Source organism: Vanessa atalanta, chromosome 15 (assembly GCF_905147765.1).
Source record: "Vanessa atalanta chromosome 15, ilVanAtal1.2, whole genome shotgun sequence".
Lineage (NCBI taxonomy): Eukaryota > Metazoa > Arthropoda > Insecta > Lepidoptera > Nymphalidae > Vanessa > Vanessa atalanta.
This window is the reverse complement of record NC_061885.1, coordinates 4,473,724-4,498,278: the sequence shown is the minus strand read 5'-3', so window position 1 is coordinate 4,498,278 and position 24,555 is coordinate 4,473,724. Positions and strand designations below refer to the sequence as shown.

Below are 24,555 nucleotides of genomic sequence, written 5' to 3'. Positions count from 1 at the left end.
ATAATAATTTAGCTCGTATGTGTAAATTGATTTACAATAACAGTGTGAAAATGTGACGGCACAATACACTTTTATTCGTAAATTAAACACGTTAATACTAAAATCACGAAGTTTCAGTATTCAAATCTCAGTCTCTTTATAAACTCACACCGGTTGATAGTAATCTTCTTGTACAATTTCAAAGCAAAGGTAATGTCTATAACGTGTTGCAAACTTCGTAATTAAATTAATAATAATAATGTAACAATTTGTTTTGTAAGTGTCCCAGTTTCGTAGATATAAGATTTAATTATATATACTCGTACGTATCCTGGATTGGCAGCTCGCAAATGTCTCCGCTCCTTAACCGGTTTCAGCCGGTATGTCACGCTCACACGTATAGCTTGGTTCGTAATTTTTAAGCACAAACATGTTATAATAAATGCAATTTCAATAACATTCTCTGTTAAATTGCATACGGTAAAATGCACCGATACAGTTTGTTTTATTCGAGCCTTTTCAATGATGTAAGTGTCCACCTTTGTATAAATATTTAATTGATATGTTTTTTACTAAACGTAGGTAAATTATTTAAATACTGTAGTTTACAAGGTATATATGTATATTTGAACTGTGCGAAAAAGACAAGCGAAGTAGGTAACCATCTGGTAGGCTCCTTTAAGTCTGTTTTTCTAATAAGGGCAATATGAATGGTAATATTATTTTCTTTTTATTCGACCTTTATTCTTTTAGGCGTTTTTTAATTTACCACGTGATCAACTTTGCTTCTATTTTAATTTAAATTATAAAGTAAATGTTAAATGTAATATATAATAGGTGTCAGACATTTAGATACGAAATGAGAAAAAACAAAAACAAATATACCCAATAGTTTTCATCGATAAACTTCGGTAGCATTTTTATCGGACGTTTGATGTTGATGATAAAGAGTTTGACGGCTGTCTCTGCTATTTTTGGCATGATAGGTGTATCTGCAGTGTTACTGTTAAATCATATAAGAATGATGTACCGGTATTTATGACTTATTTATTTATTTTTTCAAAGATCGAAACAATCCATAACATTACCGGATTAAAGGGGATGTTATGATGTCCGTCTTATTATTGTTGATATTATTACTTAAGTGGTATGTGCAATTTCAGACGACGTATGCAGCAGTTGAAGCTATGGCAGCAGAGAGAGAAGGAGTGGGCGAGGACGAGAGCAAAACGTGAGAAGAGCAACAAGCGAAGCATATACTTTAGTGATAGCGTCATGTTGCTCGAGGCGGCGGCGAGGAACGACATCGAGGAAGGTGATTACATATAATATACATGCATATTAGTTAACATAGCCAGACCCACCAATACTCATATATTAAAATATATAATCAGCGGGACGGCGTTCGAAAAACATTAAGTTATTATAGCTCTATATTGCTGGCTTACGTTCTTAAATGGAAATATTATGATTATGTTTTCAATCGAATTGAATGTTGGATCACTAGTCACAATGTTATAGGTTGTATTCGTTTCATTTAAGTGACTTTCGTTGTTAGCAGCGCAATATGACAATATTTTGCGTGTTTTGAATAAATATTTTGTAGTGAGGAAAAAAAATAATCAAGATCCAAAATAAAACCATGTCAAGATCCTTCAACTACATACAGCTAACATTCTTCAATTGTGTTGTTGATGTTAGTAAAAAATTTAGGGTTTATACCTTTAGAATAAGGTCAAAAGTAGAGTTAGTGTCCCTATATGTAACATGCTATCGTCGTTACCTTCTTTAGCGCGATAAGAGTAAAACTTCAAGGTTGAATTTTAGTGCAACGTTGTTACATGTAGCATGTGACGAACGTTTTTGACGCAAAAGTTTTATCAAAAGGTCTATTTTTTTTTAATGAGCTGTTATTTCTTAGCAATGTAATATTTCAGTTAAGAATTTAGTATAGATCATCACCGTGTAACGGGGAAAGTAAAAAGCGTACGAAATTAGACGAAAGTGAAATAGTGTACTTGCTATTTAATATTATTCAGGTCAAGAACAGTTTGATGACGTAAGCAAAATCTCGTTAATTCTTTGTACGTTTCACAGAGAATCATAAATAAATATTTTTTAGTGCTATAATATTATTAATAATTCATAATTATTCTATGGAGCGTTAAATAAATTTACATTAAGAACAGTTGCATAGTTGAGGGGATTTTATATAGGGACATTTAAGGTAAATGAAAATAGTGATGTAAAAAATATTACTATTATTAATTATGAAATAAAATAATAATTATATTTTAAATAAGTATTTATTCAAAACAATTATGTTTTTTATTAAATTATCGAAACAATTTAGTTTACATAATAAATCACAATGTAACATGTATAGTGCATAGATTATAGTATGTTTACGACTAGTTCCATGTAGGTGACCTCATCTCGGAGACATTATCATTATCAGGCACTGCGAACTACACAAACATATTGCATACGTAGACATTCCTAATCTCCTATCGATTAGATTTTTACAAAAGAAAATACGCCATGGATGTATACAATTCTCGTGTGATATTAGAATATGTCATTGAATTAATGTTTATTTGTTAATCATCGTTGTCCTTTACATTGTTCCATAGAGCAATAAGCTCATTCAATTTAATTTCCACTAGTTCGAATCGATAATTATGCTGTGGAGAGTTGATTATAACTGCAATAGGGAACCCGTGTAACTGTTACTTTTATCTAACCAATAGAACATGATTTTATTATTTAAATGGCTTTTCTTGTCATTAGTAATTATTTGAATTCAACATCGGTGGAACATTTTTGAGCTATGATAAAATATATAGTAATATTATAAACGCGAAAGTAACTTTGTCTGTCTGTTGCTTTTTTACGGCCAAACTACTGATAAGAATTGGATGAAATTTGGTATGAAGCAAGTTTGATTTTCAAGAAAAAGCAGGGTTACTTTTGTTATACTTAATACTTGTCGACCGACCCCTAAAACGCGGGTGAACTGCGGGCGACAACTACAAAATATATAAGATGTTACACAAATTGATCAATTTGGGACTTAATTAAAAAGTGACGGTTTTGATACGGACACAAGACGTTTCGGCTATAGAGTTTGTTTTCCACAAATTATGCATTTTGCTCATCACGGGGGCATTTGTAAGCTGTTACTAATATAATTATTCATGTTCTCATTATAGTTCGAAGACTTTTAGCACGCGGCGTAACCCCCGACGCAACGAACGAAGACGGTTTAACCGCATTACATCAATGCTGCATCGACAATAACGAAGCCATGATGAGATTACTCCTCGATCACGGAGCAAACGTAAACGCGGAAGACAGCGAAAAATGGACTCCACTACACGCGGCAGCTACTTGCGGAAACCTAAATCTTGTTAGAATATTAATACAGCGTGGAGCGAATCTTCTGGCAGTAAACGGCGATGGAAACATGCCTTACGATATCTGCGAGGAGGAGAGGACACTGGATGCCATCGAAAGCGAAATGGCTGCTAGAGGAGTGACACAGGGGCTGATAGATGAGACCCGGGCGGCGACAGAGATGCAAATGTTGTTGGATGTCGACGAATTGGTCAAGCAAGGGATGGACTTAGACGAGCCGAGAGACAGCCAGGGTGCAACTTTGGTAAGTTTAAGTTTAATCTTAAAATACAAAGTTTAAACAGACCTTAAATCTAAATAGTTATTTAAAACAAAGATCGTCTACCATATTTCATTCTAAGTTATGGTGATTGGACTTTTTATTGTATTAACCCACATTGCAACAGCCAAGCACTATTTATTGCATGTTAAATTAATAAAAGGAATTCATAAAAAATACATTACAATTAAATTAATCACACAATAATAAAGAAGTTTCAGTTCAGTTCCTCATTTAAATGGATAGGGCTGGTTAAATGTACTTATTAATTAACGAAATTTTTAAGTAACGAAAAATTATTTGATACTAAAAGGAGACAAGTGTATTAAAACAACTTAGTGTCCACAGGCATAAAATAAAGATAGCGTCAAATAATATGATATTAGAATGACATTTGTTAAAGTTAAAGCAAAAAAAGTGATTAGCTTAGACTAGCATTTCGGGGTTTTCTTATTCTTATCTTATTATTCATTATTATAATTAGTTATCCAAAGTATATTTACTAAGCAACCTTCTAGATAAAAATCAATATATACTCAAAAATATTAGGCAATAGTTTGAATCTACATTCCGAATCAGCGATAGCTTATTACTTTTACAAGATTACTATTTGGGTGATTGTAAAATGTCGAATCAAGAGTGCTTCTAAGAGTCTACTTTTTAATTTATTTTTTACCCTTTAGCGTAAAAGTTAATGTTTTTAAGTGTTACTTTTCTTTCAAAGGAATGTATAACCTTGTTTTGATGTATTAAAATAAGCAACAGTTCAGTACATTTTCCTTCTAAGGAATTACTCTGATTGACGTCACTGGGACTCGTTTTCATTACTACACGCAAATATAAATCAATTGGTCTTGAAATTTAACACGATGTGCATATCAAGTTGCTTTTAATAATGAACTATTTTATTAAGTGTTTAAATTGACCACGATAAAATTGTTTATGATATCGTTCTAACTCTATTAGATTCCCTGATTTATATTTAAGAAATTAATATGAGTTTTATGACGTAACAAATAAAAATTAGAAATAACAAGAAAATATTGCATCTAATTTTATAAAAATTTATAACAAATTTAAGATTCAAATAAAGGCATGATGAGTGTCCAATGACAAGCTTGGAACGTAGTTGTTTTACGCAGTACAGTAGAGCGAACTTGCAGAAATCGTCACGTGAGCTAAAGGTGTTATGCCCTCTTCATGAGATCTTTAAGATGGACCTAAAGAGATGGTCTTACTCTTGGTCCTCTTCTATTATATACGGTTTTATTCAAATTATTTTTTCTCATTGTTTTATATCTTATCATTTGATTGTACTCAAAAGCTGTTTATTTATTTCATTGTGTCTTATTGAATACATAATATAATATAGATAAAGTAATTTCGTTCAACGATCTATTTAGTTTTTCGATTTTTTAACAATAAACCCGAGATTTCTGTTATTAATAATGATGCCTAGAGAATCGGAATTGCGCTTCAAGTCTGGAAAGTGCTAATAGAGTTCTGACCAACATATATGTATATGTTTAATTGATTTAATAATATAACTAATTCCCGTATGAGTTAATAATTATCCACAAAAGAATTAAATTGTAAGGGCGACTTAGCTTGAGGCAGCAAGTTTGTTTAAATTGATTGTTTTTATCTTCAGCTCCACGTGGCGGCAGCGAACGGCTACATCAAGGTGGTGGAGTTCCTGCTGGAGCACCGCGCGTCCTCCGACGTGGTGGACCACGACATGTGGCAGCCCGTGCACGCCGCCGCCTGCTGGGGACATGTGAGCGAATTACTTTACTCTTCGGGATAGATTGCTTTATAGATTAATAAAACTGTTGTGCAGACCTATTCGGGTTATTACTACCTACTCATCAATTATTCTACCGCCAAAAAGTAATACTTTATATTTCTGTATTCTGGTTTGGAAGGTAAGTGAGCCAGTGTTGTGTTATTACTTTCAAGTACAACAAATCACAGAAGATGATACCGGCGGTTTGATTAATGGCGTCAGAAGTTGTACACATTTCTTAAGCGCTAGGATCGATGATTAAAGGTGACCGTTAACTATCAGAATAAAATGGCACATGTGTCTTCTGAACAAAATAATATAAAAAAAAAATGACAAAAGTTTTGGTATCATTAAATTTGTAAATGTACACGAATGGCTGTAGTGTTAATCAAAATGGCGTATTTTTCAATTGTTTTTCAATAAATTAATCATTAAAAGAATGAAACTTTCGACTGTTAATAAGATGTGTATTATATAATATGTTAAATTTCACATTATACCCTAAAGATATTACAATTAATTTATATAAAAATTATATTATTGTTACAGTTAGAAGTATTAGAAGTACTGGTACATTACGGAGCTGATCTCAATGTAAGGAACAAGCATGACGAAACGCCAGCAGGTCTGTACGATGTTTACTATAAATTTATTTAAAATTCTATTAAATTTACACTACAGATGACTAATTATTTTTATATTCGTATAGTATCCGTCAAAGCGGGCCCTCAGACAATCGCATCTACCTTTAGCTTGAAAATGAACAACGAATTATAAACCGAGATAATTTCATACACCAAAAGAGGTCGCTCGGAGCGTCGCAATAACGCGCAGCTGGTTTCAGATATATGCGAGGAGGGCGAGATGCGCGCGCGCATCCTGCGCCTCGCGGCCGAGCAGGAGGAGGTGCGGCGCCGCGCCGCCAGCGTCGCCGGCGAGCGTCTGCGCGCCGCCCGCCGCTCCTCCTCCAGCGCCTCCACCAGCAGGTAGCTTTCGCATTCCGATGCTGACGATATTAGTGTACGGGTCTCATTCTATGGTATTATGATCCGACGGTAAGCAGTCCCGTCCGGTCGAAATGAAAGGCCGGGCTTTTTAGCACGTGAACTAAATTCCGAGGTGTGGACAGTAAGCCTTCCTAATTTCGGCCCGTTAATGAGCATTTGGCGCGGTGTGTTCTTCAGTACTAAGTATAATAAATAATCCCGGCATACTACCAAAAAAAAATTTATAATTGAAGCGGAGAGAGAACGATCTCGTGCTCCCCGGTGAAGGACAACATCGTGAAAAAGGCCAACCCCAACCAAAAAAATGGCCGACACTTAACGTGTGCCCGCCGCCGGCCCAGCGGCGCGGTACACGAGACGCCCGTGTGCCCGCAGAGTGCGCTCGGTGCGGCGCACGTCGCTGCGCGAGAAGCAGCTGGCGGCCAAGGCGGACGCGCGCGGGGAGGCGCGCCTGCGCGAGACCTTCGACTCGGCCGGCGACGACGACTACCAGGTGACGTATTCGTTTGCTTTGTCTCGTTGAACACCTATTTATACGCATGTATACGTTGGAAAACAGCGTTTCCGCTATTCATATGATGTGGGTTGATATGCGGAACTCGCCGACGCTAAGTCCGCCGGAATACCGAGTAAAAAAATCGGCAGTACCCACTCCGCCTTTTCGGGGATTCTTGCGCATGCTACCGTGACGACCTGAAGGTTGGCCCACACCCAGGTTGGTTGTTTGTTTGTTTATGTGAACCTCAAAGATAGAGGTTCTCGAAGTACAAAGACTCCCCGACCGTACTCCTGGTGACGTTTACGGTAAGGTGCGCATAGTGCTGACGCCTTCTCCCCGATCTTTGACGGAGCGAGTCAGAGGAGTCACGCTCCCATTCCTTGGTCTCCTGCGACATGATACTCTCGCAAAAAGAGACCATTCTCATACAACACCTCATAGCCGGAGTATTGTTGTGTTCCGGTTTGCAGAGTGAATTAGCCACTGTAACTACAGGCACAAGGTGTTAAAATAAAATCATCAGGTTTTACATATTCCATTTTGCTAATAGTCTTTCTACATTATATACTACAAATATTCTTGAATAATATATCTTAATTTTTATACAACACTGTTCCACATAGCTACTGATTTTCACATCTCACAAACACACTCTATTCCACATCTTCCAAAAATCCAATTCGCCGAAATATAAAACCTGATTTTTTCACGAATCTATATGAACATCATAGATTATTCAAGATCTCTTCTATTTATTCCTCTCGTCTCTTTATTCCTCTTGTGGCTAAAATAGACCATACCTACCTCGCTTGTGTTAAAAAAGTTAAAAAGTATTGTTATGACAATTAGTCTATTGACACAGTGGCACACTTTATACCATATCTGGATAAGATTTTCGATCTTGATTACTATAAATATACTAAAATATAATAAACCAATCATTATATCTAATAACTAGCTGTGCCCGCGACATCGCACGCGTTTGAATCTAACACTTAAAAACTTAAAATAATAACTGTATTATTATTTAATAAATAATTTTAAAATGAAAGTAAGTCTAAGTTACTCCTTATTACACCATTAACCGGAACAGACAGACAGAAAAAAATTGAAACAAAAATGTTATTTTGTTATATGTACCGTATATATTTAGTAAAAAGCGGTTATTTTAACATTACAAACAGACACTCCAATTTTATTATATGTATATACGATTATATTTTTTTTCTAATTTTATAGTACGTAGTATTGTCGTGTGAATCGCTCAATAGACTACGACAGAATGGCAAAGCGATGTGAAAGTCGCAAATTCTGTCCTGACCTTGATATATTGTCGTGCACCTATCTGCCAGAGGAGCTGCACATTTTGCCACACTTATAAATATTATGCCATCGCATTTCAAATGGATACATTAATGTCAGTGCTGTTTAATCGTACTGTATAAGCAAATGTTGATACATAATCATTGTTAATAAAAAAATAATGAAAACTATTGGGCAATCATTTAAAACCTCGAACATTTTAATTATTTCTTAAACGCTTTTTGAATTTTAGAATGGTTTCGACTACTGGCAAATGTGATTGTGAGTTTATCTCCAATGTGTATAAAAGATAATTAAATTATAATATTTTGAATATAAAATATACAATGTTCATGTTATTAACAAAAGATAATAGGCGTTATTTCGAAAGTTTTAATTAGATGTAAACCTATCACCGGCTCGCAAAAAGGTTCGAAGACCTACAAGATTTACAGCATGAAGTTACTCTAAAGATCCGTACTTAATTTTCGATATATTATAAACTAATAATACTCATTCCGCGAAAATATATAATTCCTTTTTTCAAAGAAGTTTCGCTTTCTGAATAAATAAGAAAAATTGTTCGAGACTATCTCCTTTGTCATAAGCGATAGTTTGGAGTAGCGTGTAAAATATATATATATAGATCCTATATAGTTACATAGTCATCGTTCGCGTATCATAGCATTACATAGTGAATTGATCATTAAACTACTAAAATCAATATTCATAAAACTTAAACGAGAAGATGTAGTGCGTTTCGGAGAAGCTTTCAGTATACTATCATTCAAGTAGTTTCACTCGCTCTAAATTTAAACTACATACGTGATAAACGAAAATTTTGTATTTTATCTGTGTGTTTATTATATCTGTTGAATACCTTCTGTCAGTGATGTGATTGTCATAATTAAAATAATAATACCGTATTGAATGACACCAGAACGCTGATATATTGCAACTGGGCGTCGCCTTCTCTTTTTAGAGACAGTAATTGATATAATTATATCGCAACAAAATAATTGGTCGAGCTATTAATTTATCGTTTATACGTTTTCAATTTAATAAATGAAAGTTGAAGAATAATTACTTTGGTTTGATTTTAGAAATCTAGTTTGATATTAAATTTATTTTACATACTCTACAGCCGAGTAGTAATACTTGTGTTGTTGTTTTTCGGTTTGAAAGGAAAGTGAGCCATAAATACAGGCACCAGAAGGTCCATAATAGCTCAGTTCCCATGGATGGTGACGCATTGGCAAAAAATGATGGTCGATATTTCTTACAGAGTAGCCCATAATAGCCGGTCTGTCTATATGTTTTAAACAAAAACGACTTCTTGATCGTGGATCATATGGCTATTCTATAAAGACGCAGAGATTTGTTGTCTGCAAAAGTTCGTGTAATCATCAAGTGTAAGGTCCTGTGATCTCTCTCTGGTCGGTTATCAGAGTTTGAAAGTGACAATACAAGAGATTTGTAATCGAAAATAATTCGTAAAAAAATAATCAATTTGTCTCATTAATAATAGTATTTTTTCGGACCGATTTTGTTTCCATTGGCATGGCTGGCTTGGATGGCAATTTTAACAAAATAAATTAAACTTTTATTTCTGCAGTTCGAAATCCGGAGGGGCACCTAGTATATAATTTAAAATACATTACAAATAGTAAAATTTATGATATTTTATTGCACGTATATATAACTGTAACGCAAATTAATCATTCCACAGTGGACTTTCACAGAACATAAAGTTGATAGTAGATATACAATCGCATGATTTAATTAATCGTAAAATATAATGAGTTTAATCTAAGAATTAAAAGTAAAATATATAATATATTTGATATATAGAGAATTTATTAATCTGGTTGTGCTTAGTGGTAATATTCAGTTTGGCTTTTTTATGTTTATAATTAGACAGTCTTGTGCATAGATGACATGAGATGACAACCCACATAAAGACTAATAAAAGTTAATACGATATAAAATAGAAAAATGGCGAGCGAGTTAAGGAAACTCTTTAAAATAATATGCATATGTTTTAATATATCTCATATTTGGCGATGAACTAAAATATCATGTTAAAATTTACATACGACGAGTGAAATTCAAATATACATACCCAGTACCTGGTGTAATAAACTCCAAATATTCTCGAGAGGAGAAAAGCCTTTTACCTACCAGTGGGCCATTTATTGGCTATTAATAAGAATGAAAGGATATTTAAATGAAGAGAGATTTTTTAATATAAATAAATGAATATCGCAGATATCAGCTTATGTCAATTATACAATGCCTCAGAGTGACTAGAGACGAAGTCTTTAACACGATTCCAATATTCGATAAAAAAATTATCGTGATTTTTATCAAATAATGCAGTCTGATATATGAATAAAACAAAATACTACTGAAACTTTTCAGCTAATTTCCTCTTTAACCTGTGCATGCTTTGTGTATGTTTACATATTTACTCTTAGCTCCGTCCTGATTCCCACGAGCATGACTCAGATTTTACTCTAGCTGTTGAGTATATGTTTCTAGAACATAAATATTATCAGTCCAATAAATTCAATTTGATAAAATATAAAATTAATTAAGACAACACTTTAACACTGCGTGTTATATTAAAATTATAGTTTATTCTAAACATAAGAGGACAGCCAATAAACAACGTTTGACATTGAATTCACGCAATATCATTGGTCGAGAGTCTAAATAATCTATATTCATTATGGATTATCGAAAAAAAAAAACCGATATAAGTAGTTAAAATAGTTTTGTATTATAAATAAAAACGTATTAATCAAGAACTACATTATAGCTGAGCTTTTAGCAAATCGTATGGAATTCGTATATCTGAGGTTGTTTATCTTAATTCTTTCTACGATTACAATAGACAAAAGGCATAATTTTTAAACCCTTAGAAATGGTTGCAACGGCGGCATTTAGACTAAACCAGGTGTCACAAACCTAAAAACCATTTGTAAATATAAATCTTGCACCAAGTTTTTTACGCATTGTGTCTAAATAGTTAATTAACATAAAAAATAAGTGCGCAAGAGTCTCAACTCATCACATTATCATGTAAATAGATTATTTAAAAAAGAAGCAGCATGCCGTGAAAGGGAAAACTAATTAGCGTTCATCTAACATCTTGTAAATTACTTGATTGTGTAACCAGTTAAGGTATATTTTTTGCTCATTAGATGTTTTGTGAAATTCGTTATAATTTTATTGTTTGGTTAATATTTATACACTATCATGTAACGGATCGGAATGTTCGATTATCATGTTTTTTATTTAGAAGGCAGACGGGCTGTTGATGGTAAGCCATCATATTCTTTATCATATTTATATAATATAAAATGTTGCGAATATTTATTAATTAACCCGATAATACACTTATGGAAGAACTTCGTGGAAGGGCTTTATGCAAGCCTGCCTAAGTAGATACCCAGCCCCCCCCCACCTCACAGTCATCACATATTCAACGGTAAAACAGCAATTCTTAATATTTTTGTGTTTCGTTTTAAAAGTGAGCCAGTATAACTACAGACACAAAGGACATGACATCTTATCCCAGGATAGGTAGCGCATAGGCGATGTAAGGGATTTCTAATATTTCCATCAGATGACCAACGGCCAGTCTATAATCACATTTGAATCAAGGGAATAGATAGGCAGGAATCAGGTGAAAAGTCGTTTTTGGTTTCATATACGTGTGGTATACTAAAGTTATCATCGTTCAAACGATGAGAGTATTATACACTACAATACACCCTCTAGTAGTTTATTTTTTTTTTTTTGTTATATTCGTTCGCCGCACAAACGATTCATCCAGAGTGAAGGCACAGTTAAAATCGTAAACAAACAGTCCATTCATTTCGTTCCATTTAGTATTTAGTTGAACGATGAAACCACAGAATTGGATAAAATATGTACGTACGAATATGATTCATTCATCTCATACATCATTATATGTTTTATGTACATAAGTTCAATTTAATAATTACTTTTATACCAAATAGCAGCTTTATTAATCTTATGTCTCCTAGGCAAAATCTAACTCTTTATTCTCTCGGGGTGAAAGTGAAGTTGATTGGATCCACCTTAATAAAAAATCAGTGTCCAACTTACTTAATATAATTGTAACAAATAGATATATAGATAAGTTCAGTTTAATATGAATATAAAACTAAACACTTTTATACCAAATAGAGTTAAATAACAGCCTTATCAATATTACGTCTCCTAGGCAAAATTCAACTCTCTATTCTCTCGGGGTAATACGTATAGCTGATTTCCATCTCACAAGTGTAGATTTCCTTACAATAATTACCCTCGCCACCGAACACCCATTAAAATTTAAAAACAAATGAATCATGAGCAATGGTGCTTACCCCGCGTTAAAACTCGCTAATTTCGATTGAGATTCACGTCTTAATCTACTAACTAACCGTTGTTAAACTCTACACTTTAATACCAAAAGATTGTTATAACTAAGCCTCTTATTCTTATATTAAATTATAAATGTACTTACCCAGAATGGTTACCAATATTTTTAGAGATCATTCCAAGAAATATAAATTCGCGAATATATTTTTTTAGATATATTACGCGAATATGGTCTGTTCTCTACAAAATACATAATGTATATGCTACAAACGGCATATGCAATAAATTATATAAAATAAGTCAATAAAAGATAGTTGTAATCATTTAATGTTAAGATGAAAAAATGTAATATTTCGAAACGACCATTTATTAATTCACTCCATAAAACAAGACTTATTTTTACGTATTTCCGTTTAGATGGTAATATCAATAAAGTTGGCGGACGTGCGCGAAGAAATATTGAGATCTCGTATAGAACTAATTGGCAGAAAGTATGTGTTTAATTATAACTTTACTTATAACGTAAGTTTTTGTATTCGGTTCTATTCTATATGTTGCTAAAATGAGTTCGCTTCTACACATCATAAACTTGATCTTTACAATTTAAACGTTGCAGCTTGTTCTACTTATGTTTTAATAATCATACGATTATACATACATTTTGTTACACGAATTACATATTATAGATATAATATAATAGCTCTTGTACTATATTATATAAATAAGAGCATTTTAAAGTGAAGCCGCTGGTTTAGCTACAGTGGCTTATTCGCGGAAAATTTATAAAACTTTACCTATAGCACACAAACCATTAAATCCTCGAGGCGTGAATTGAAAAATGTAGCCTCTAGCCTTCCTCTGGACTCTTAACTAACTCAATACCACATTTGATCTAAATCATTTCAGCGGATTAAGCGTGGACTGGTTAAAAGAAGACCAATAAAATTGAACGTGTATAGTGTTTTTTTTTTAAATAAATGTTAAACAACAAATAATACGCGTATATTACAAAATGTTAAGATTCTATTAACTCTAACGACTCTATACATTTGTGATAACACTGATTGCTGCATTGCGTTAAGACCCTCGAAGGCTATAACGTTGTTAAATTAATTTTAATACTATTTAAGCGAAGTGCTTCAATTTTAACTGTAATTTTTAATTGTAAAGTTAATTCCATCATACAATTTATTTCATTTATTTGGGATCAGCGATCAAATGATTTCATTTCAGTGATTTCATCATTCATTCTTCATTTTAAAAACTAGTTCGCGTAGTAGACTTAACCAAGGAGAAGCGACAAATCAATTACTATCACAATATCGTTACACACTTACAGCATTATTTCATGTATAAAGACATCATATCATTCATGAATTAAGTCTCATCAGTAAACAATCATGTAGTTCACTGATGAGACTAATATAAAGGTATGCTTAAGATGGTGAATAGACCTTTATAAGAAAAATAATATTATTACATTGAATAATTTTAATAGGTAGTCAAACGAAAGGTGAATTAAACAAATAAGAATTCACAACGATTCTTGGAAGCATACACGTAAGTAGTTATATATTATGTATTAAATTATTTATTTAATATATCATGACACTAATGCGTGAAGTAAATAACTAAAACATTCCGATTAATTACGATTTAATGAATGAAACTGTTAAAAAAATTATAATTCTCTGTTAAACAATGTGATTTATTAAAGTAGGTCGTTTTTATGCTCCCGTACTTTCTCTACTTTCGACGCGACGCCGATATTAATTAACCGGACTTAGATAATTAATTGTTCACTCCACCTATTTACTAGTACAAAGTAGTCATCATAAAATAATATTAAAATAATAGGGTGACGGACCCAAATGTAAGCACTGTACCAATATCGGCAACACAACGAAATCAACAACAATTAACTTTAAACTGTTTTTTTAAAGCCAAGTAACAGAATATGCTAAGGAATTTTAATAGTTCTTATTGCAAAATTTTAATTACTAAATGCTGAAGTCGTACATATAATGTCGTTTTGCAGTAATTAGTGTTCTTAGCCATTTTTATGAACCCGATGTACGAATATATTCAGGCCCGTCTTAATCCAAGGTGCAGGGTGTGCCATAAAACTCGAACCATGTTGATTCTTAAGTACCTCATCGGTTATGATCAAATTTTGGACCAAAATTTTGTAAGGCGCCCAAGATCTCTTAAAAATATTTTGAGCTGGATATACTTCGATACGTTTTGCAGTTTGTAGTTAATTCATGTTAATAGTCGTAAAACTAATGTATGGCTTTCTAGAAATTAAAAATATGTTTAAAATTAGTCAATACAAGGGTGGCAATAATTGTATGTTATAGTTTAACATAATGTTTTCCAATCGCGCTCTGTTAGACGCGTTTAGTTGTTTTTATTTTGACTTTTATATAATTTTGATTTAATTCATCAGATAATTCTAGATTTGTTAAAATTACTTTCGTACAGGTACATATTTTTATTTACCTGTTTACGGTCTTTTTACATTATATTATATAATTTTATTAGTGATAAAATTGTATGAATAGTATTTGATTTGATTAGTCGAAACTTACAAGCAATTCTACCATAAATCATTGTCGTATGACATCGTATATTTATTTCAGAGCGTCACAAAAGTTTCCGAGATTATCGAGGAAATATATTCAAGAGACGCAGCCAATTATTTTAATTTATACTAAATAAATATTAAAGATTGTGTGTACCCTAGGGTAGTAGGGTAGTAGTAGTGTGTACCGTCGACAGGGTCGACAAAAGCCAAAAATGTCAATATCGAATCTGTGAATTTCACGTCGTCGGACGGCCCGTAAAACTTTGAGCTGTTTGGGCTTACTAGAATATTAAGTGAGGCAATCTCATATATCAAGATGATCTAATTAGTACGGCTTGTAATGATCAGTTAATATATGTTTTTAGATTGCTCAACGCTTAACTAATTACACTGTTACCTTGTGCGTAAATTATACCAAATATGTATATTTCGCTCAGTCGACATTTATGACCTAAATTACGTACACGTAGGTATTAGTCGTGAGTAATACCTATCTAAAACCTTGACGAGAAGCCAGTTGTTAAATGTTGTCAAGCACGCTTGAACTACATAAACGAAAGGAAAATTTAAACTTAAGGCAATGAAAACAAACTTGTTTTATAAATAAATGGAAAATAATACCCTGAATAAAGATTTATATGAAATTTGATAACGACACATTAAACAGTTCAGCTGAAATAAATACGAGATACGCCCGTTCCGTTGCACACATTGATTGACGACACATCACTAAGTTTTCGTGCGATTTCCCTCGGCGGTTCGCTTCACGCACGGCGGACGCACGCGCAGTCGGTGCGGGTCTCCCGCGCACGCAGTATGCAACGATCTTTACAGATAATGCATTACGATGTTCAAAAGTTTGTTCATATGCAATTTTATCAAAAAAATTGATATTAAGTGTTACGTGATTCAGTGATGATGTTTATAGGGATGTGCCTTTGATTGTCGAAAATGTCGCTCGATATAATGTTTTTGACAAACGATAATTTGCACCGTATGCGCAAGGAGCCGCAGGTGCTAGGTCTACGATACAGGGTACGTAATTATCCAAAATTAGATAGACGTTTAAATTGTCACATTTTCACAATTCAATCGTATATTTTGTGAACGAAACCTATATTTAAACAAAATAAAATAGTTGTAATGTTTTTATTATTTATATGATCATATCATATCAGATCATAGTCTGGGTGGTAAAGATGATTTTTGGTAATCATTTTATGCACCTTTATTTTATTTTATTGTGGTGGGTCTATATTTACGCAATCTCATTTTAGACGAGCTGATTTAACTTTTTGAATTTCTTTCATCACACATCCTGCAACTTGAAATAATAATCCATCCATCACGCAATTACTTTAAAATTTTTAAAGCTGCCGCCCGGTCTGTAATACTTATTCGTGATTCGATTATAGAGTTGGTTCGTTGTACGACTATTCGTGATACATAATTTTTATTTTTTAAGAACTGTTTAGTAAACTAGTAATTATTAAATCACGCAATCAATGTGACTACAAAAATAAAAATAAACATGACACTAAAATATCCTGTTATGCTTAAATTTTGAAATATAAATCATGAATGAAAATGATTATAATTAAATTTAAATATTTAAAAAAGTAAAAGTAAATCCTCTAAATGACTCTGGATGGCATCATGGATAAGAGCACGTATGGCAAATTTTCATTCGACTGCCGAGCATGATCTGTATGATAAACAAACATTAACATGAAATTCAGTGGGTATGCTTGTGTTTGAACTTGCAATCACCGGTGATTCATGTGTTGTAATAAGAGGACTACCTCGGTTCTTAAAAATAACATTCTTACTTACTGTCATTAGAAAACATGCTTTAGAGAAATTTACACAAATTTAGCATTTTTTAAAAAGTACATTCACACCCAAACTTATACACCTTTTTAAATAACATGCCGCAGAGTTGTAATTATGTCACTAAAAACTAAAAATTAGTATTGCGATGATTATATAATTAACCCTCATATCACTATATTAAGATACGGAACCGATAAAATTATACAAATATGCCTTTGCATTTTCTTGCATGGTAATAAGGTGGTTGTAGTAACGTAGTTGTCAGCAATGCATTTTCTTCGATTAAGATTTAAAACAAGTCTTCCTGCCGTTGCATATACATGCAAACATTAACTAAATTTATTCGTGAACAATTCTCGATTAAGAGTTTCTCATGAAGTTTTGGAAGGCTTTGGAAATTACCTTGCATAATTCTTCAGATTATTTCCACATCAAAATTTGTTATTACTAATGCAATATACAGGGATATTTCAGTATTCGTTCAAATTTCCTCAATAGAGTAGAATATAATTTTTATTTTGTAAGAATATTTTGGAGCTGAGGTTTTATACGTAATACAATTACGTGAAATATCGATAATTATCGTAATTTTTATAGTATTTGTTACTATTACAACCAATGAACAACAACAAAAGAATAAAATTTTCAACTGGCCACAATAAAAAAATTGCTCCTTTTTGCCATAAAAAAATACCATACCATATAAAAATATTCAAATTAATAAAAAAACATTGTAATCAATAACTACGATTATAGTCTTACGATTATATTTTTCTCATGCCGTTTAATGTATATCAAAGTTTGTTTTATTAATTACAGGGGCTGTCTAATGGCATGGAAAATGACCAGAACACGGCCAACATATCCGCCGATTTGTCGCATACTCGGTTATCAATTAGCTCGACGACATCTAATCAGAGTTACGAGTCTGGAAATGTGGACTATGCCGTCCCTAAACATTCATACAATCAAAAGGGAGCGCATAGATTAGACACAATCGATTCAAACGAAAACATCACCTTCAACCAACCCAAGATATCGAATCCCCTGTTCGGGGTGAACGCCGCATCGCATTATTCACCGAGCCCGATACACGAAGCTAGTAATGACGGGAAACACTTCGAGCGATTGCCCAACGGAATAAGGAAGGCACCGGAAGGTCAAGACAACGAAGCATTCAAAACAGAGGACGCGATTGACGGTAGGAAAGAGGTGATAATGAGCCCAAACCCGATCGCGATCGCTGAAGGTGGAACCGCGACCTACACCACAGACAATAATGGTAAAATCAATGTTCATGTCACCGTCATGATTAATGCAGGTAATTATATGCATCCTTACGAAACTCCATTTCACTTAAAGCACTATAACGTATACATGTAAGGCACAAATTTTAACAATTTATACGTAAAGTTTATCTAACAGTTTTGCACAGTGATGGTTTATAAATATATTCAAGTTTGGAAGTGGGGACAGTGCCATAGGAGGATTGTCTCTCGAGGATGCATATTGAGGCAAGCGGTCACCGGTTGTAGTTGCATGATTTGTGTACTTGTCTAGTGTTTCTTGTAGATGTTACGTTCGTAGTTGTTTCTGTTTTAATGTTTTTTTTTTTTTATAATTATGTGCCGTTTGTAGTTAGTTGCATGATATATTTCTGTTTTTTAAACTTTCTGTATCCTCTTCACTGAACACGTTTATTTATCACCTTTCTAAATTTTCTCCTGTCCGTAGCTGATAGTTTTATTTTTTTAATATATGTTTCATATTATAAATACTCCAGTTACATCACATTTTGATAGTACTAGTAACACTTTCGTAAATAATAGCATTACTCTTATGCATATGAATTATGTTTAGTACATGCACGTGAAAGTAACGTCGCTGCGCAATTAAGAAACATCACATTCCTTCACAGTTATGCTTATCTCGTAAGAACTATACTTATAATGCCACTGTTTTCACAAACTCGACCATTTAGTTGTAATATCTGACCAATAAAACTATTAATCTTGAAGTTTGCACCGAATTAAGAAATTCAACGTCTCACGCGGCACAATCGAATAAACATTGACCTAGTTTTTATACGATTACTATTTGTTACTTTTATGAATTTAACAATTCTTTTAACGTATGAAAACAGTGCATTATGGATGTAGCTGAAAACCATGGATCGACAAAACTTGGTCAGATCTCTCATCAGACATTCAACTATTACAGGAACATTAGCGGATTTGAAAAAGCAGCGAGCACAGATAAGAACGAACGGCAGTCCAGTGGAAAACAGCGTGAATTCCACAACGAACCACAGCCTCACCTCGATACCAGAGGTCGGAAAGCAGGAAACCCAAGTACAGATAAGTCCTCCCACTCTAACGCCCAGCACCGGAACGGTCCCGAGGTTTTCGGGGCACACCAGTGACGTCGTCGGCGATACGAAATCGCACCGGTGCTGTATTATAATGTAATTATCGATTGTTTCCCATCACTACTGTATGAGACCATTCGATGCGTACAAGTCTGATCGTCATTCCAAAAAGTAATTTATTCTGCGCTCGCTTAGATTATGTTTAATGTTGGGGCGTATGTCGAAGGGAGATTAAAGCGTTGACACTATATTTGTTATTTTATATCTGTAAAAAAAAATACTCGTCCTGTCATGTCTTCTACGTTGAGATTACATTTTTAAATTTGGAATGGATTTGAAATGTCTCGGTAAAATATTGTCTGTATCATAAAATAAATTATGTACACAATTCACAAATATAATGTCAATACTGTTAGTGTTCGTGGAATGAATATTGCCATTTTTGCTCACGAAGCAAGGGCTTGCCAATGTGCTAGAAACGTGTGATAATGTTAAGAGCTCAATGGTTTATATAATGTAATATATTATTATATATGGTTGCTATTGTTTTGATATAGTTAAAATATAGTATCGTTTGTGAAATTATAATTAGTGTCGTGTATTATTTTGTGGTTATGTCTATGTAATCAATAAACATTCCTGTTAGATCCATCATAGAATCTTATTTAATACAGAATTTGAACAAGTATTATAATAATTTACGAAAATTGTATAAAATTTGTTTGTAATTTGCATTTATTTCTCTAGATATTTTAATTGAATATTATTTAAAAAAAGTGACGTTTTTGTTTACATATTTCGTACAAAATTATTTAAATATATAATGTGAATATAAATTATGTCAAAATCCTTTGATTCATTACAAACTGTTCTTATGCTTATTTAAAAGTAATTTTGTATAATCGTTATATTATATTAATCATTTATATTGTGTCTTAGCTCTATAGCACCATTTAATAACATATTAATTTATTATTTTATCTTTGAAAACAAATAGAATTCCAAATCAATATTTGTATTGAAATGCAATTATTTCATTCTAAATAATTTCGCAATTTCTATTTTCTATTATATAATTTTTGACTTATTGTAGAGATAAGTCTGAAAATATTTTTTTTTTATATATATATATATAATGTTTAAAAACAATAATTCCAAAATTGAAAATTATTTCATAAACCTAGAATCGATCTTTTTCTTCCATGACAGATTCTGGCTGGATTTTTTTCTTATATATCAATATTAATATAAATAAAACTGACAACATCTAATATTCTTATTAATAAACGTGGATATATTTGAGCTATGAAACGATACTTTCAAATATATAACAAAAAAAAAATAACCAAGAAAGAGAAAAACAACAATACATTTAATTTAATCGTTTATTGATTAACAGACACAGATAATATAAAATATTTATTAAAATGTAAAATAGTTTTGTTAAAATTTCGTTTTATTTCGATACTATATTTCTATTTCATGTACAATTTTTTATCTATATTACAAAAATATACAAAATTTTCTTAAAAAATAATTTGCAAACGAAAATGTTTTGTACTTCCTTTCAAAACGTTTAAGACTGGAATTGTTATGTAGGTGTATATTTTTAAAACCGGATCGTATGAGCAAGTGTATGATGCGTTTCAAGAGTATAAAAAATAATTCATAATGTGATCCAGTTCAGAGATGCATCTTGTATTTGCTCTACGAATCGCTATCTTTAATTCACAAAACGCAGCTGTTTGTTGACAGAGGGAGGGGGCCATGGCATTCCAGTGGAATTTTGACATCCGTGCTTTACAATAATATATGATTCTATATAAAAAAAAACCTCGTAGACCCCATTCAAAACCCCCACTTAAACAATAATATTAGGTAAGTTTACATTTTACTATATTATGCGTAAAGCGCGGATGTATAGCGTGCCTTTTTTCATGTTTCTCGTTACTGTTAAATGTTACAATTTTTCTGTCTTTAACTTATCGTATAATGTATAAAATATTCATGTTTGTTCCGAAAGTAGTTCCGAAAAATATCTATATTTAAGTATAAATGTTTATATATATTTTTTAAATATGGCACCATTAGACAGAGTAATACCATAACAAAAAATGCGATGTAATATTGTGTTTTTATTTGAAATAAGATATACTTAAATTTCGTGAAATATGTTAATATATATTTCCTATTATGTTGTCACTATTTATTCGCATTTTTTAATCATCGTTACGATCTATTTCTCGCTAATTACTCTGCGTGCCAATTTTTCCAGCTTTTATCGTGTACACTTTTAATAATTTTAATATTTTTAATAACCGGACTTTATGGGTATTGTAGAACTATATATAAAAATAACCTTTTGAAAAATTTTATAATTTAAAAAAAAAAAGGAGTGAGATCATTCTATAAAATTCTAGTGTTCAATATCTGTGGTATTCCTTCATCATAATGGCAGCTTAACATTCCATTAAAGTAAATATATTTATGTAAATAAGCTTTTTGTAACGTATTTATCTCGTAGAAGTCATTAATACCCATCCATTAGTAATTCATTCGTCCATATCATAGTCACTAGTGTAGAATAATTATTTCGATAGTTTGTAGTGAGCGTCATTAGTACTTAAAAAGTACTTAAAGTCTAACGTGGTTTGGATGTCAAGTGACGTCGCAGAAATATATCTAATGTATAAATTGAAGACGAACATTTAAGCAATATACAATGGCCTTATATTATAAGCACAAAAGTTTTGATTGTTTTTATTTTCCTGCAGTATTATTTTACGAAAGCATTTTACACACCTATAGCGTTTTGTGATAAATTTGTATTTCTATATTGTTTTTTTTTTTTCTTATATCAAAGTTGTATTTTTCGTGACAAGAATGTATCAAATTATTATTAGTACATGTATAAAAATTATAAAACATATCTTCATTAAGTAATGGTCTGGATAATTAGTCGACTTAAATTAAAAAAAAATGTCGTAACTCTGTATATAGTTCTGGGTAGTTTATCTTTAATTTTTGATTAACTAAATGGCCAACCTTATTAAGAAGAATATTTATCAGACGTCATTAAAACTTCAAATGTAAATTAAATAATTAATGTATTCGCCGGGACTCACTAGCCAGTAACTGTAGGTTGGTCACCTATCCAGTGTTTGGAAATCCACGAAATGCAAATATCTATTCGTGCAGTGCACGTTCCCGTGCTCTAAAAACATCCCTAATTCTAGAGATCTTTATTCAAATGTTTTTTTATAGTCATTCTTATTTTGATTTTTAAAGAAAAAACATCTGTCTTTTTATGGGCGTTTTTTAAGCGAGAGATTTGTTTTATATCCAATTACTTTTGCAAATTATTGTTAAATGCACGAGTTATTCAGTTTGAAGTGTGCTATGAAGTGTCAAGGACCACAGCGAGCCACTTATTTTCGGCAAATTCCAACACTGGTCGATTCGCTGCGAGCGCAGCACGTTCCTCTCTTCCACCTGATATTTTTAGTGCGAGTAACATCCCACAGTTACGGTCAGCTCGTGTGTGAGTACCCGGCTTAAGATATCTGTCTGTATTCATATCGTCGTAGCGCCTATACCTATTTTAGAAACAGATTTTTTTTTAATATAATAATTGTAAATATTTACAATATTCTTAACGAGTGCCTCTTTGTTAGTCTTGCCTTGAGAATGTTATATTTTTAATATTTTAGAAAACACTCAAAAATTATATCCTTTCGAAAGTAGTAGGACTCAATGTATGTAAATATATCTAAAAGTTTTTGAACTTCTCTAGGAAATCAGTAGTATAAATTGATGGTAAAAACATATTTTTGAATATTAATGTATGTTAGAATAGTCGCCTAAATTCGTAAATTAAAAAATAAACCTTGCCTTTTTGGAGCTTGCCATTTTTTAAATTTATTAAGAACGTCTTATCAAATCTAAAAAATTTGTTTTTTTTTTTTAATCTTTAAAGCGTTATTAGTAGTAATGCACAAAGCCTAATTTTCTATAAATTTTGACAATTATATTTTTGTATCTGAACTTATAAGCGCATAAATGAAATAGATAATTGTTTTACTATAGCATAAATAATGTTAAAATTCTACAAATACCTACTACATAGAAAGTCTATGGTTTTAAATATATTCATTAAAATTTTTACACATTACAAACGTCTCTAACGTAAGTGCTTTCATTCGAACACATATGGCAAAACTCAACCTTTAAGTAGAGTGTCGTAATAATAGTTAAATATTTAAATGTTTACATAGGCTCATTATTGAATATTGTGATTTATTATTTAAAACATTGTACTTATGTATACTCTTACACTACTGTTTGATGATTGCGGTTGAGTCGGTACAAATTAATAAACTATTATATCTTATGCATATGTCTGTTGTATTTTTCATTAATATATTTAAAGTTCATAATAAAAAATGTAACTTAGTGACTGACTTTTGAACAGTAGTGTTTATTATTAAGGTGATTCCTAATATACTTAAATATTATATGAATAAATCAGTTGTTTTAATGATTGCCTTTTATTTATTATCAGTTTATATGAATGTATGTATTATTGAAATATAATACGTATCTACATGAAATATTAAATTATTAACAGTATTGTTAAATAAGCGAGAATCGCTTAGAATTTATCGAAAAGATTGCCATTAAAGGGAATCAAGACCATTATTACAAAAAAAAAAAAAACAGTAGTATTGCACAGATTTTGACACTATAAGAGTCGAATTATGGCAATAAATTATACACAGTTGGCTAAAGGGAGTAATTCTATTTTAAAATAATCTAAATTAATAAATTTAGATTATCTTAAAATAATTAAAAGTAACTATTTAATTGTGAAAAACTATTCCCTTAGTTTATAGCTGGATTCGACATATCATAGATTGTATTGGCCAATATCAAAGTCTATTACAATATATTTTTTTTAAGATTTTGAAACTATCCCAGTCGATATATAGATTAGAAATTGTCGCTCGCAGCTGTGCTCGCATTTTAGGGGTGCGTAATCAGGTGTTAGGTATAAAATCTTAGAGATGAAGCTTGCTTGATACCAAATTCGATTCAGCGATTTGGACGTGAAACAGCAACAAACA

At 32.0% G+C, this 24,555-nt stretch overlaps 1 protein-coding gene across 2 annotated transcripts in view; it reads left to right on the top strand.

The window, feature by feature from the left end:
• Positions 1-20,166, top strand: part of LOC125069447 (protein phosphatase 1 regulatory subunit 16A) — a 32,797-nt gene extending 12,631 nt beyond the window's left edge. Inside the window, exons 3-10 of one of the 2 annotated variants that reach the window (XM_047678946.1) lie at positions 1,143-1,294; positions 3,192-3,640; positions 5,307-5,432; positions 5,991-6,066; positions 6,286-6,427; positions 6,824-6,941; positions 17,884-18,346; positions 19,285-20,166. In XM_047678946.1, coding sequence (XP_047534902.1) covers positions 1,143-1,294; positions 3,192-3,640; positions 5,307-5,432; positions 5,991-6,066; positions 6,286-6,427; positions 6,824-6,941; positions 17,884-18,346; positions 19,285-19,532 — 1,774 coding nt within the window. In that variant the 3' untranslated portion in view covers positions 19,533-20,166. Of the gene's footprint in view, positions 1-1,142; positions 1,295-3,191; positions 3,641-5,306; positions 5,433-5,990; positions 6,067-6,285; positions 6,428-6,823; positions 6,942-17,883; positions 18,386-19,284 lie in introns of both variants that reach the window. The other variant, XM_047678945.1, reaches the window with a different exon arrangement.
• Positions 20,167-24,555: the final 4,389 nt, after the last annotated feature.